Source organism: Barbatula barbatula (genome assembly GCF_947034865.1).
Source record: "Barbatula barbatula genome assembly, chromosome: 10".
NCBI classification, from domain to species: Eukaryota; Metazoa; Chordata; class Actinopteri; order Cypriniformes; family Nemacheilidae; genus Barbatula; species Barbatula barbatula.
This window is the reverse complement of record NC_136773.1, coordinates 21,094,351-21,109,810: the sequence shown is the minus strand read 5'-3', so window position 1 is coordinate 21,109,810 and position 15,460 is coordinate 21,094,351. Positions and strand designations below refer to the sequence as shown.

At 35.7% G+C, this 15,460-nt stretch overlaps 1 protein-coding gene across 1 annotated transcript in view; it reads left to right on the top strand.

Moving 5' to 3' along the window:
- pclob (piccolo presynaptic cytomatrix protein b) overlaps nt 1-15,212 on the top strand; it is a gene marked incomplete at its 5' end in the record, with an annotated part of 57,057 nt that extends 41,845 nt beyond the window's left edge. Inside the window, 15 exons of the mRNA XM_079466004.1 lie at nt 1,102-1,210; nt 2,145-2,212; nt 2,784-2,995; nt 3,135-3,185; nt 3,584-3,714; nt 4,947-4,973; nt 6,292-6,385; nt 8,024-8,095; nt 8,326-8,587; nt 8,712-8,906; nt 10,441-10,546; nt 10,908-10,975; nt 12,063-12,191; nt 12,299-12,444; nt 12,538-15,212. Coding sequence (XP_079322130.1) covers nt 1,102-1,210; nt 2,145-2,212; nt 2,784-2,995; nt 3,135-3,185; nt 3,584-3,714; nt 4,947-4,973; nt 6,292-6,385; nt 8,024-8,095; nt 8,326-8,587; nt 8,712-8,906; nt 10,441-10,546; nt 10,908-10,975; nt 12,063-12,191; nt 12,299-12,444; nt 12,538-12,681 — 1,814 coding nt within the window. The 3' untranslated portion in view covers nt 12,682-15,212. The remainder of the gene's footprint in view (nt 1-1,101; nt 1,211-2,144; nt 2,213-2,783; nt 2,996-3,134; nt 3,186-3,583; nt 3,715-4,946; nt 4,974-6,291; nt 6,386-8,023; nt 8,096-8,325; nt 8,588-8,711; nt 8,907-10,440; nt 10,547-10,907; nt 10,976-12,062; nt 12,192-12,298; nt 12,445-12,537) is intronic.
- Nucleotides 15,213-15,460: the final 248 nt, after the last annotated feature.

Below are 15,460 nucleotides of genomic sequence, written 5' to 3'. Positions count from 1 at the left end.
TTTAGACTACTGCAAAGAAAACAAGTTCATATTCACTTTTAAGCAGAACGACAGTATTATACTGTACATGTATTTAAGAAAGATTTCAAAGATAATTTTTCATGTGAAAACCTGAATTATTACCACAGTTTTCATTTGTCTTGTCATGCTGTCAGTCTTTCACATTGCTGTTGGATGTCTTTATCCCTCCTGAGCTTTGATTTAATTGAAATTCACTGGACTGGAATGGCCACGATACAACATCTAGAAATGCTGATCTCTTAAAAACTTCTGTCGCTGTATATTTACAGATATACCATTGTGTTTAACATTTAAGCTGTATTAGATTTATTTGGAAAGCATTTGTTTGACAAAGTTAAAAAATAATTAGCAATCTTACCTGATTAGATTCTCAATTACACCTGAATCTTTCTGTTACTAACATCAGAGCTCCAAAAAATATTTTGGTGGACTGGTGGTGCTTATGTCTGGTGTTCTTGCTGAGCGTTTATGAAAGGAAAGTGATTGTGTAAAGCTGAAAAGACATTTATATGATATGGTGTTGTTGCCATCCCCTGAAGCACGCCGTATGCAGAGAGGCTATCTGAAGAATCACCTTCATTTGTGTAAGTCCTGAAGGTTTGTCCTGGACTGGGCATGAGTTTGCAGTGTGCTTTAAAAAGACTTTTCTCTTCTGCGTTTGACTCTTTCTCTGATGCTCCAAGAGTGTTTTCTCATCGTGAGCGGAGTGTTCAGGCGGGCATGATAATGTGAAGGCGTGTGTGTGCGTAGGTAACTCTGTGATTGTTTCCCCTGAATTTCCCCTCAGGGATCTAAAAATCGGTTCTAACTTGCGGTGTGTGAGTCAATCGTAATAACTTCTGACATTGCTTTTTCCTCTTCTCGCTGACTGTTTTCAATATATATGTACTTTACAAGTGTCTTGTTTGATGTAGTGACAATGTAAAGCAAAACAAACCTTTAATAAGGATTTTCAAAATAAATATAGACGACTTCAGTTGCAACATCTTCCATCTATAATGATCACTTTTTGCCAAGATTTACTGTGACTGTCTGTGTTTATTTTCTTACCTAATAAATATTTCACTCGCCGTTCTTCAGGAATGCAAGTTCTGGAGTGGAATGGAATCTCTCTGGTGGGAAAAACCTATGAAGAGGTGCAAAGTGTTGTGGGTCAGCAGTGTGGAGAGGCAGAAATATGTATGCGCCTGTAAGATATGCTAAAATATTCTTTGTTGCACAGAAAAGTTCTGTTTGTGATGAATCACATCCAGAATGAAAAGTTTGTGTTTACATAATATATGTCTGTCTACTGTGCATATTAATTTTGTATTGATAAAAACATACGCATACACATACATGTATATAGTTAGTTAAATTTTTCAATTCATTTCAATCGGGTCCAAGAACTGTTTGGTTACAGGCATTCGCCCAAATGTCTTTCTTGAAAACATTTCTGTTTGTTGAAATCAAGTAAAATATTGACGTAAATATTATTGGAAAAACGTGAACTGAACGAAAACTTTAAATGTTGCCTCAGAAATGAACTGAAATGAATGTTATGGCACTAAAATTATAATCATAATCAAAATCTAAAATCAAAATGTTAATCTCATATAGCAACATAAAAAACAAGCAAATAAGATGACCAAGGCATAAAACTAAATAGTTAAAAATGTAAAAATAAAATATAAAAATAAAAACAAAACTATAGTAACTGTGTGTTCAAATAGTTCAAATAGTGAGTCATTAATTGATGACATAATTTTTTCATAATTTTTGGGTGAACTATCCCTTTAATAAACATTTGTATATAATTTCAATGAATTGTAAATATAAATAAATGCATGTAAATACTTCCTTAATACGTATACATGTATGTGTATGTGTTAATAAATACAAAATTAACATGCAAAGTACACAGACACGTGTTAATGTAAACACAAACTTTTATTCTGGATGCGATTAGAATCAAATTTGACAGCCCTACTTTTTAGACATTAGAAGTTGCATTATTATTTAAAGTGTCTTGGAGTGTATATCGATTCATATGGAACATTCCGTGACAATTTAAACAGTATTTAAAAGTACGATGGACACTGTTAAGTACCATGGTTAACTGCTGTTTTTTCCTCGCTGTTTAGGGATCTGAACATGCTGTCTGACACAGATCATCCTCAACAACTAGACCATCATACTCAACTAAGAGCCGGTAAGCTTTTTCATTATTGTGTACCTTGCCCCTGATACTTATGTAGTCCTTTTGGACAAGTTTGTTTATTTGGCAGCCATCTTGGCCATTGGGTCCCAAAGCAGCTATTTTACTTTTCTGAATTGTGTAAAAAATATAAATTAATCATTCATAATCCACAGTGAAAACTAACCAAAATAAGCAATGATTTTGTAAATCCAGGGTCTAAGTGATAGTTCGCCCCCCCAAAAAAAAGAAAAAAACATTTTAATAAATGTTCGCTCATGTCATTCCCAAACTGAATGACTTTCTTTTGCAGGACACGAAAGAAAACAACATTGGCCAGCATTGACTTCCATTAAATGGACACAAAACCCACAGAAAAGATGAATAAATCAAATAACATTCTAAAAAATAGGTTGTGTGACCTGACCTTAGAATACTTAGAGACACAACTTAACTCTATGGTTTATGCAATATAGAAATCGTGTTTGTTTTGATTTTCAGATAAGTAGATCATATCAGTATTTTCAGTAAAAAAAATTATTATGATATGTTATTTATATCTCTTCTCTGTGTATGTGCTGTGTAGGCGAACGTCAGCGTTCTCCAGGTGTAGACCCAAAGCAGCTTGCGGCAGAGCTACAAAAGGTGTCTCAGCAGCAGGCTCCGGCCTCCGTGCTGTCTGCGCTGGAGAGAGCAGGTCATCTGCATTCTGCCACAGGATCTGCAGCCTCCAGCGGGGTCCCCAGCCCCGGACAGCCCGGCTCCCCGTCAGTAAACAAGAAGCGTCACGGCAGCAAGGTATCATGGGAATGTGAGCGTGCACATCTGCACTGCGTGAGCCTGTAAAGAATCTCGTGTAGAGCAGATATCAAATGTCTGGATACATGGCTGCAGATTCAAGGCAGATACGTTTTATTGTCATTCTTTTGTATTTCAGTCAGCAGAATCCCTGAAGCCACAACCACATCCAATCACTGGTGAAATACAAGTGAGTGTGTGTTTTATGAAATCTGTTATTTATTGTGTGGTTTTTGGTCAGTATATGAGTTTTAACTTATTCAAAAATTTAATTACAGGGAACTATTACTGCACAACATGATCATTAATGGTGAAAATAATCTCACCAAGAAACCAATCTTTGCCATTTTTTAATGCAGTGTGGTTTATATATGTGATTTATATGTTGACTGGATTCTTTAAAGATTTATGATTTAATTTAATGTACTTAGACCAAATAAATGATATACAACACCACTCAAAAGTTTGGAAACATTTATGCATGCTTATATGTTTTGCTCCACATTGTAGAATAAAAGACACAAGTTTGTCTCCGATAATAATGGTCTAATAACTGTAATACATCTCATACTCGTGTTTTTCTCTCAGCTTCAAATCAACTATGACAAGAATATGGGTAACCTGATTGTCCACGTTCTACAAGCAAGAAATCTCGCACCTAGAGAAAACAATGGATACTCGGATCCATTTGTAAAGGTCTATCTCCTCCCAGGGAGAGGGTGAGTATTTCTACGTGCGGGTGTGAGTGGGCAAGCGTGAACGTGAAGCGAGAGAAAAGTGAAAGATGTACAGAATCTCTACCTCTATTTCTGTTATGTTTGTCATTGTCTGCATATATAAGTGTTGTAATTGTTGTTAATTTATTGTCTGATATTTTTCTGTATCTTGAGTTTGATGTTTTTTTGGCCCCTCCCTGCCAAGGTTTCGTCTAGTCATCTGTCCTGTAATTATTTATCAAAAATCACCTTATTTTTATAAGTATGTTCAGGTAGATAAGCGTATAAAAAGAATTCCGCTCCTTCTACAGGTATAACGGCAGTGATATGTATAGAATGCCAGGCATATGTATAGAAATACACTACCGGTCAAAGGTTGAAGAACACTTACTTTAATTTTTTCACATTTCTCAATCTCACATTAAAAAGTGTAAGCTCATCAGAACTGTATAACTGAATAACCCAAAAGGAACAAAAAACGTCTAAAATAAAGAAAACTAATAGTAGTCACATTTTGCCTCAAATTGGCAGAAATGTTCTCTTGCCATTTTCTCAAGCAGGGGTTTCACCCCAAAATGCTTTTCAAACAATTTTAAAGGAGTTCCAATCTATTCTGTGCTTAAAGACATTTTTTTATAAATAAAATTGTATTTGTTTATCATGAAAAACATTTGTATTTTTGTCTAAACTAATTCAAACCTAAAGAAACATTTCATTCAAGTGATGTAAAACTCTTGACCGGTAGTGTACGTCACACATAATAACTTGCATTTCCACAGAGCTTAAAGTTCTCTCTAGCCTGACTTTAGTAGTGCAATGAGTTATTGGAACACTGAAGTGGAAGGGATCCTCTTTAGAGAAGTCAATTTTTATTAGCTTAGCCTTCCGCTCATCACATGCTAGCCAGTAATCAAGCTCAGTGTCTCGGGCTAAAATCAGTGAAGTTTAGAGACAGCCCGATCAATATGACTTCCACCGGTACGAGGTGCGTAATCCTATATCTGCCATCTCTTAATGGCCATATCTGCCATGTTTATTATGAGATTAGTCCACATTACCTGTGCAGATGATCTTTCTGATGCTTAAAGCTGGACCTCCTCCCAGGTCTTCAGGCCGGAAGCTTTCCTCTCGAGTTCCAAGGGTTTGTGTCTCCCCTGTGTTTGGATTCTCTGACCATTGTCTGTTTGTCTGTATCCTTTTACTTTGCATTCATGCAAATCTCTGGATTGGTTCAGCCAAGTCATGGTTGTCCAGAACGCAAGGTAGCGTGGTGATTCCTTTTCTTTTCATTTGGCTGTGTTTCAGTGGTGTACGCCGTGTGTGCGGGTGTGCTTGTGTGTGATTTTCAGTTGTTTTATTTAGCTGTCATACATGGTGATCCTCATTTGTGTTGTGTCTCAGATCTACCTCAAAAGCACAGATCTACCTCTGGTTGGTTGTGATGTGAAAATGCAATAGGTTGTTAAAGCGCTGACATTGTTTGCTAGAAAATTCACGCGGGCACACTAAGGCTCTGTTCCAAAACTATTAAGCTGCAAATATGACATGACCTGGAGTCATTTTCTGATTTTATCATGACGTTAAAATAAACAGCACATACATATTTGGTATCATAGCTCACAACAAACTTATCTTTTCGGTATTTCATGAAATTGAAGTTATTTATAATCAACGTTTTTCTCATCTTGTCCGTCATATTGTATTTTGTCATTGAACTCGTTGCAGTGCATTTTGGGTTTTGACCCTACTGCGATGCATACCAGCAATGCTGTGTGGAGGTCTAATAGTGATATTAAAAAATGATTTATCAATTTAATAATTTCAACAAATACAAAAATAAATAATATACATTTTAAATGGATGTATTAGTATACAGATTTACTGTGTATTTAACTCTGATTCAAGTCGTTCAATAGAATAATAAAGCAAAACATTGAAATAAACAATTTTAAATCAATTAAAAATAAATTGAGAATAAAATTGAAATTCATAAAATCTGTGTTTCATTTTTAACTGTATTGCTTTATTGTTCTACTTAAATGAATTTTTAAATATGAATAACAAATTATTTTATTAAAAAACTATGAATATGTCTATTTTAAAAGTGATTTTTTTTTACATTTGTATATTTAAAATATGTAATTCATAAATAATTCTTCATAATTTTTGTAAGTAGCGCTTCTATTCCTCCATAATGTTGTCCTAAATCTAACTAAAATCATATCTAAGCATAATAATGAACTTTCTGCCATTTGGAACAGTCTTTATTTAAGCAGGTGCATCATCGTGTCTCTATAAGCAATTCAGTAATGTTTTGGGACGAGGTCTAAGAGTCTAGTGCTGCTGTACGTTTGCACAGCGTGTACGTCCATGAACTCATGTACACATAGTGATCTGATAATGTCATCATCATCATTGGTGGCATGAACCGTAGACGCATCAGTGTTGCCTCCTGCTAGATCATCTTGTTTATAAAACTGGGCTAGCAAGTGTGGATGAAGATATTCTGCAAATCCATTTCAAATGATAATGGAATGTTAATTGCTTCTTGTGTCCTGTCCCAACATCATGACTACACAGCGCTGAGAACAAGAGGAGGACTAAATATATCCAGAAGACTCAGAATCCGGAATGGAACCAGACCGTCATTTATAAAAACATCCATCTTGAGCAGGTACACATGATGATTCAATACAGAGAATGAATACAGACGGACATTTTAATGGAGTCATTTGAAGAGTGCATTCACTCAAATGTAATTGAAAATTACATTATGTATTATAATCAATGATCTTGTCTATAGACATGATTTCTCTCTCTCTCTCTCTCTCTCTCTCTCTCTCTCTCTCTCTCCCTGTGTCTCTTACAGTATATATTCACACAAACATACACATTATCAAATATAAATATATAAAATGTGAACATACCTTTTCTTTATTTAGAAGTTTAGCAAATTTACATACATTAAGGCAGTAGGTACTATTGTAAAGAGATATAATTATGAAAAATAAAGAAGAATTTTTTTAAAATTGTAAATTGTTTATAGTGTAAAATGGTTTCTATGTGGAAATATGAGATTTACATCCATTTTCACGCTGAAATGAAGTAGACGGGCATCAGAAAAACGTCACTGTGCTTACATTGGTACTTTGTAGAAAGAAAATATAAATAATTTGAATACAGTAAAAAATGTAGAGACTATGAAACATTTTGAGAATAAGCACGATGCACGATGCAAAAACCCAAATGCATCTAATGAAGTTAAACAGAATGAGAGTAGCAAGCTGTTGCTGAGCCCAATATTAAGTTTCAGTCTGTAGATTTTAGCAATATCTAGCGGTGAGGTTGCGAATTGAATCCAACGGCTCACTCCACCACTCTCCCCTCCCTTTCGAAGCACTACGGTGGCAGATACAGGACAAAGATATCATCACATTTTCACTTCTTTTCCAAAGGAGATAACATATTTACAAAATGCGCTCCGAAGAGTAGTTTGTCACTTTACCATAGAAACAAAGTGGTGCAACATGACGAAACCCATGTAAGGGGACCCGTGGTGTATGTAGATAGCAATAGCTCATTCTAAGGTAAAAAAACATAACGCTTCATTATGTAAAGTCTATATACACCTCTGAAAACTAAATTATGTGTATTGCAGTATATTGCATTTCTGTCAATAGATACACCAAAGAATTACACACTGGACCTTTAAGATACTTTTAATAACTGTGCCACAATATGAGACTTGTATGTGTGTCCAAACTTCTATCCAATTGCCACTGTTTGTAAATTACATTTATTCAATGTACCTGACCATAAAGTCACATTTTATACTGTATATACATTTCCTTTACTGAAGACCATACACTTACTATTAAACATGTTTTATGAACAGTAGCATGTACCGAACTCCTCTAATAAGATAGTGGTTACAGTATATGAAAAGTTGCACCCTCTTCCACTTTTTCATAACTTACTTTAATATTTTCTCAGACTTTTCCTCGGTGTGCCTCTCTCTCCATATATACTGTATGTATACCTATATATAGTAAAAGGAATATGCACTGAACTCATTACATGTAATCAAAGTAGTGTTAGACACAAGGGAAGTTACCGCCTCATCCCCCATGTGTCCCATTTTTCCACCCAAACTTGATATTCCACGGCAAAAAATGTAGCAAGTTGACCTAGTTTGGCATCATTGCTATGCTGTTTACTGAGTCACAGATTTAAGGTTTAAATATGTTCATGCTGTGTTTTTTGACCTGCACCCGATTGGAATCCTGTGTGTTTATGTGTTTCATTTTAACAGCTCAAGAAGAAAACTCTAGAGGTCACTGTGTGGGACTATGACAGATATTCCTCAAATGATTTTCTGGGAGAAGTGAGTGTTACACAATAAGTGTCATTTATACTACAGACACTTCTTATGGCAGAGACGAACATTATTTGACTCAATCTGACTCAGAGTATGCTGTCTTTATTGTTATTGTGGTTATTGTCACTATGCTATGATTTTAAATCTATATATTTTTGATAATCATATTTTAATTGAGAACTTTACCCAACGAAGCATTTTGATTATGTTCACTGTCTCATTATATTTTTTGCTAGGTGCTCATTGACCTGTCAAACACGTCTCAGCTGGATAACACGCCTCGCTGGCACCCCCTAAAGGAGCAAAGTGAGAGTATTCATCACGGACGAGCTCATCCACCACAGGGGCCAGGGGGCTCGGGGGGCCAGGGTATGCAGGGTGACCCTGGTGGTCTCGAGGGTCCTGGAGGACAAGGAGGGCAACCGGGTAACCAGCAATCACCCAAAACCTCTGTCATCAAGAGCCGAAGTCACGGCATCTTCCCTGACCCTGCTAAAGGTGGGTCATGCATACAAAATAAAGCCAGGTAGTACACTTGTTTTAAAACATTCTGTTGATAATTTCGAAATAATATAAAAATAAAAATGTTGAACTTGTGATTTTCAAAACTATATGTTTACAGACACACAGGTCACTACCATAGAAAAGTCCCACAGCAGTCCCGGCAGCTCCAAATCCTCATCCGAGGGTCACATACGCTCCCACGCCCCTTCTCGCAGCCAGAGCAAAGGCAGTATAACACAAACGCATCTAGAGGAGGCGGGGAACGCCATCGCTGCGGCTGAGGCTGCTGTCCATCAGTCCCGATTCCAGCCAAGTAACTTTTACTACTTCACATGAGCTCACAGCGTCTCTGTTTTCTGTCCTTCTTTCTTTCTGACTTTTCTCTTGTTCTCACACTCTGTTTTGCATTACCTCTCGTCCTCACCTTTTTCTCTGTTTTCTTTCATCGTTTCTGTTAAGATTTTTTTACACCTAAAATGAAGCAGCTGTTTCGTTTTTCAACACAAAATGAAAACATGTAACATTTGTTTAGACATAATAGTTGGGATGATAAAAAAGATCTGATACATTTGAAATAAAGGTGAACTAGTAGTCTTCATTTTATTATCAAACCTTAAAGGTATAATTCACCTTAAAATAACAATTATTTCATTATTTATTGATCCTCATGTTGTTTCAAACCCGTATATGACTCTTTTTTTCTGTGGAAAACAAAAGAATATATTTTAAGAAATGTCTCAGTGGTTTTTTGTCCATACAATGGAAGTTAATTCGAGCCAATGTTGTTTCTTCTGAAATGTATTTTGTGTTCTGCAGAAGAAAGTCATAAAGGTTTGGAATTACGTGAATTTACATGTTCAAGTGAACTATCGCTTTAATGCATTTATAAAGCCTATAAGAATCACACCAAAAGTCTTTCGTTTTTAAGTATCACAAGTTGAGCTTATGTAAAACTTGGCGAGGCGGCGTTATGTTTTATTACTCATATAAAAGTTAATGTCACAGACATTCAGGCAAAAATGAAAGGGTAATTCTGCAGCAGAAATGGCATTTGTTGCATGAATGATTCGCTAGGAGCACGTCAATTAAACAGATTTTCCAGCCAAGGCAATTGATTCCGTCTGTCCTACAGACACTCAATGTCAAATTTTCTTTCAAGCAATCGTTTAGAATAGCTACACTTTTATAAACATCGCCCAGACACCCCACGTGGTTACACCCAGAGCATGATAAACCTCTTTCTTTCCTCATTTGCCCCGCCAGTAAAACCCCAGGTCAAACCCATATTTATGTCCGCATGACTGTGGTGTGTAAATATCATGAGCTGGTTTCATGTGAGGGGGAAATATGTGGATGGGTCTGACACGTGTAGAGACAGCACCATCTAAAGGCAGAACTGATCACACAACATCTTCCGGCCAATGAGAGCAAAGTATCAAGTCAGATGACGTTCACGGAGGGATCTCTGCTAGAGGAGGTGAGAGGCATGTGACTCCTCCCTCTCTCTAAATAATAGGGCAAAAATCACTCCCCAAAAACTAAAGTCCATTATAAAAGCACAGAAGCAAAATGTTTATTTAAATCAATTAGGATGAACGTTTTGATAGTGGCACTGTAAAGCAAAATATTATTTTCATGAAAGTTAATTTACCTTTTGTTTCACTGTGGTCTTTCTGTTTTAGTTTCCCACTTGCTTAGTTTTCAATTTTTGTGTAACTTTGTGTGTTAAGTTCATATCCATTGTTTTTTTAATAATGAGATATAATAAGTTGATGTTAGAAATCCTTGCTATGTAAGCTCATGTTTAATCGCTCTTTCTGTTTGTGTGTTTTTGTGTGTGCCTGCAGACAAAACAAGTCACAGAATAACTGAGTGTGATGGATATACTCTGGACAGTGATGACGTCACGGTTACGAATGCGTTGGACAGTGCCATCTTTCAGGTCCCTCAGTTGTAAGTACTGGATGCCGATTTTCCTTCCTCTTTTGTTTTCAACCCTACTAAGTTCACCCAACATTTCAATTTGAACAAAAACAAACCTCAGTTATAAAGTCACCTAACATCGGAATGCTGAGACGCATGTGAAACAAATCATGCTTGTTCCATTTTTCATTTTTGAACTGATACTAAAATACGCGAATACGTATGAAATTGCTTTCGTTGCGGTATTCAATCGATCCTCGATTGAAGTTTGTTCCATTTTATTTTTTGTAAGTAAAATTGTTTTATTTTTGGGTGAACTGTCCCCTTAAATATGCAATTCATAATCGCTCATCACATTCATCAAAACCGTTTTTGTTTGAATTTTCGTCAGGAAAAACATTCCCAATGGAACAGATAAAACAAGAGGACTTGAATCTCTGAAGCTGTCCGACTCTGAGGGTAAGAATCAGTTTTCTACTGCAGTTCACTGGAATCATCGCCACACTTGCATAACCTAATATGTTTTGTTTTCTTGTACAATGGAAATTGTAAAAAGCGCTAAATAAATAAAGCTGACTTGACTTGACTTGACAGTGTCAAGTTGAGCATCATACTGTTGCGGCAAACATCATAAAAACTAAATCACACACCAGACAGTGACTCATAATTGACTTTTATGGTGTGGTGTACAGAGGAGTCGATGCGGTCATGTTGGCCCATGAAGCTGAATTAGCACATGTCAGAAAGCTGTTTAGGACACTATGAACCTGTTAGACAGGAAAACAGCAGTCATACCCTTCTGCTCCCTCTCGACGTGCCGCTGTGTCACTGCTATACACTGCTGAATAATTCATCACAGTTGAGGGTGTGTGTTGGGGGGGTTGTGTGAGCTTGTGCTTGTCGCTGTCAAAGGTAAAAGACGTCAGCGCAACAAAACATGGATTATAACTGGATTGTGAGCTTGGCACAGTGTGAAAAATTATTTATATATAAATGGTTTATATAATTGCCAACATTTGAAAGAAATAATTTGTCAATATATTAAAGCGTATTGCTTTTTTTATGTGTAAATATATTTTGCCAACAACACACAGTTTCATCAAGATTTCCCACAATTTAAAATATATATTTTATTTATATTTATATATTTTATTTTGATTATATATTAGTTTTGTGCAGTTGGTATCCAGTTTTTAGTTTTTAGGTTGCTATACGTTATAGTCTAAATCATAATTATCAAGTTATTAAGAGTTTATTTGCCAAAAAAACATGTTTTTTTATTATGTTTTTTGTTTTTGTTTTATTGTTTTATCGTGTTAGTGAGCTGTTTTTGTCTGATTATTACTTAATCAAAACAACCCAACTGTAGTCTGATTGATTTTAATTGGAAATCACAATAAAAAAATTGTTTTAATCAAGTTGTCTGTTTTTTATATATGAATTACTTATATTGTTTTTAACAGTGCATCTGTTTTCCATTGTTCACATAAATCGTTTTTTATGTTCTCTATTAGTATGTTAATGCTCTTGACATCCTCACGTGTAGGTAAGATGATGGGAGAGATTAAGGTGGCTTTAAAGAAAGAGATGAAGACTGAAGGAGAGCAGCTGGTTCTTGAGGTTCTGCAGTGCAGAAACATCACCTACAAGTTCAAATCTCCAGATCATCTACCTGGTAATGCATCAAATCCAATAATAATCATCAAAAATACCAACACTGATGCTCAAAAATAAAGCTGCTATACGAGTTGGACATGTTGTATATTTTCATCATTGTTCTAGATCTGTATGTAAAACTCTACGTGGTGAATGTCGCAACTCAGAAGAAAATCATAAAGAAGAAGACGAGAGTGTGTCGCCACGACAGAGAGCCGTCCTTCAACGAGACGTTTCGTTTTAATCTCAATCCTGTTGGCCACTCTATCCAGGTGACCATTACAATATATTCGCATTTCACATAATTAACTCCATGTGACGTTTCCATCTTTCTCATCCTCCTCGCTGTCTTTGCTTCCTCGTAGCTGTTCCTGGTTTCAAATGGAGGAAAGTTCATGAAGAAGACCCTTATCGGTGAAGCCTACATCTGGCTGGATAAAGTCGACATGCGGAAACGGGCGGTCAGCTGGCACAAGCTAGTGGCCACCACCAATCAGACGCTGCCATAAATAGCCAATCACAACCCATCACTGCCCTCCGCGAAATTAAACAAAGGTGGGTTTGTGAATTTGGAATGACAGGTGAATTATGTTGTTAATGATGGAAACAAGGTACGAGGAAATGGTAAACTCGATATTGTGTCGTAAGGGTGGGACTTCCTGTTCACCCTCTGAAAAGTGTATTTGAGACGTTTCACCAAACATCCACCAGGATGGTAATCCGTTTCATCTCTCAGAAACTGTCATTATCTTGAAAAGCATTTCTAAAGCAACATTTCTGTTTTAATGCATACATACTGTCTCTAGGATATCTATAGGCTCTTTAGTACGTGAGAATTTGTGCATATCATTGTCATTTCTATTACATTTCTAAAGTTGAATATGTATATTTACCACAAAAACAAGATACAATACATATAGCAGAATCCACAAGATTATTGACACAATCATTTGATAACTGATGAAACGTATCATATCATATACTATGTTATGCACTGAATTGAAGTTATACTGTAAGAAAAAAAGACAATCCTTAATGTTGAATGCATTGTTGATCAACACCTTAAAAAGAGAATGTTCAGGTTTTTTCGACGGACATCAGCTGGAATCCGAGTGGTGAAAACGTTCGCTCAACATTGCGAAGGTTTATCATCCTGCTGTTTTGACTGTGGCTGTTTGTTGGACTATAAAAGAGGTCGTATTTTGTGTTTAGCATCTCGAGCCCTCAAAATTGTCTTATCTCAAAGGGCGCTACTTTCCGTCCAAAAATGTGATTGTGCTTTTTGTCCACGATCTGTGTTTGTTTTGAGCAGCATCTTGGAGTAAATGTCACGTCGGTGGTCAAATGTTGTTTCTGTTTTGTGAGTTCTGTGTGGAATCCAAATATGCAATGGCAGAAAAAAATTTATAACGTACATTTGAGAAACACACTTAAGCGTTCTGGCTCAAAGTGACTCAAAGGGTTGAAATCCGGATGTAACGTTTGTGGTTAATTTGGTGTGTGTCCTCTGTCATGTGTTTCATGGTGGTGCGCTGTTTCAAAATCGTTTTTCAAAGTAATCATCTTTTGTAATGTTTGATCTGTTTAGCTATAAAAGATGGTTGTCTCATCATTTCAACATGATCACTGCCTCTTTAACCTCCACCGTGTCAGTGTAAAACTACACAATGTGCCAATGATGAATAAAGGCACACGCTTTTGTCTGTCTGGTCAGTGTTTCCATTATCATTATTCGTGGACATCTCACGTATATGGAAACAGCTAATAGAACATACACAAAGGTTTCTTTGTTTAATCTACATCTTGCACAGGTGATGCACAGATGTATCTTAAGAAAAGGTTGCTAAGACAAACTCTTGTGTGCCAACCTGACGTTTTAACCAAATCCACTTGTTCAGTTTGGGTAATCTATGCAACATGGATTATGTTCTTTGAATGCATATACCTTAACATATGACATAGAGTCTGAATACATGTATATGTGGAAAATAATAGAGAAATGAATTATATGAATATTGTATAGTGTTTATTTTTATTTATTTTTTACTTCCTCTTTTACGACGCAGTACATATTGATCGTATGCACTTTAGTTTATTGTACTCATACAGTAGATTTCCAAATGTCACCATAAATTTCAATTGAAACGTTAAATATGAAACATTGGGAATCTTCTGGGATATGTAAAAAACATTTAATGATATTGTGCTCGACTGTTAAGGGTGTCATTGTGATGGCCAATTAAATCCCTTCGAGTTTTTATCCACATCATTATATTTCTAAAAAAAGGTCCCTTTAAACAAGCACATGAATCTATTTGACAGCTATATACTCTTCTATTGCAGTTTATTTTAATCCCATTGTTTTTTTATTTTTGGGGATGATTTTCGGTTGATTCTGTTACCATATGCTGTGTGAATGTGATTTTTTTTATACATGTATGATATTTTCTACGAAAAAATTTGTGAATATTAATTTGGTCTGATGTTGAGCATGTGATTGTGATCACAAGATCAAACTCTGTCTGTATATATTGTATTCGTCTATCTGTTGAAGAAAGTAATGACTGCATCGGTTTATTCAAGTGTTCGATAAACCCATTCCAATCTGTTTGTCAAAATCAGCAACATCTCTCAGAATGATAATGTTAAGATTAAAAAAATATATACAAAAAAGACAACAGAAGTTTGTCTTTCCAATTGAATGGTTGTCAAAGAGTTTCTATGTTTTTACATAGATGGTGCATGTTTCGTTAGACGTCTGTTGATATATTTTGTCTCCGGATTCCGTTGAAAAAGAGAGAGAATCTGAACACATCATCTGACGTTGTATGCAGACTGTAAAAATGCTTGTAAAATGAGTCTTGTTTCTCTCTTCGTGTAAAAAAGAAGAAAAAATCTGATGTTATGGTTTTGTGGTTGTCCACAGGATGTCATGAAATTATGCAAATTGTGCAGTAGAGAAAAAATTATATATGAAAATTAAGAAATAAATTAAATCTTTCTCCCTGCGTATAAATAATAAAGAATAGATTCTATTTCAAATGTGAAACTGTGTGAAGTTTGTTTTTTATATTGCTCTGCTTGTAATAAAAAAGGTTGTTGAATAAGAATACTGGGTAGATAGGCTACGTTAATGATGTTCTCCTCCAACCTTCATTTATTGTAAAACTACACAAGAATACCTAATGTTTTTTAGCATTACTTTTTGTATCAATTTGAGCATAACTATTTTTGAACGTAACTTAAAGGCAGTATACATTTCTTAATACTTCACAATTGAAATCCATT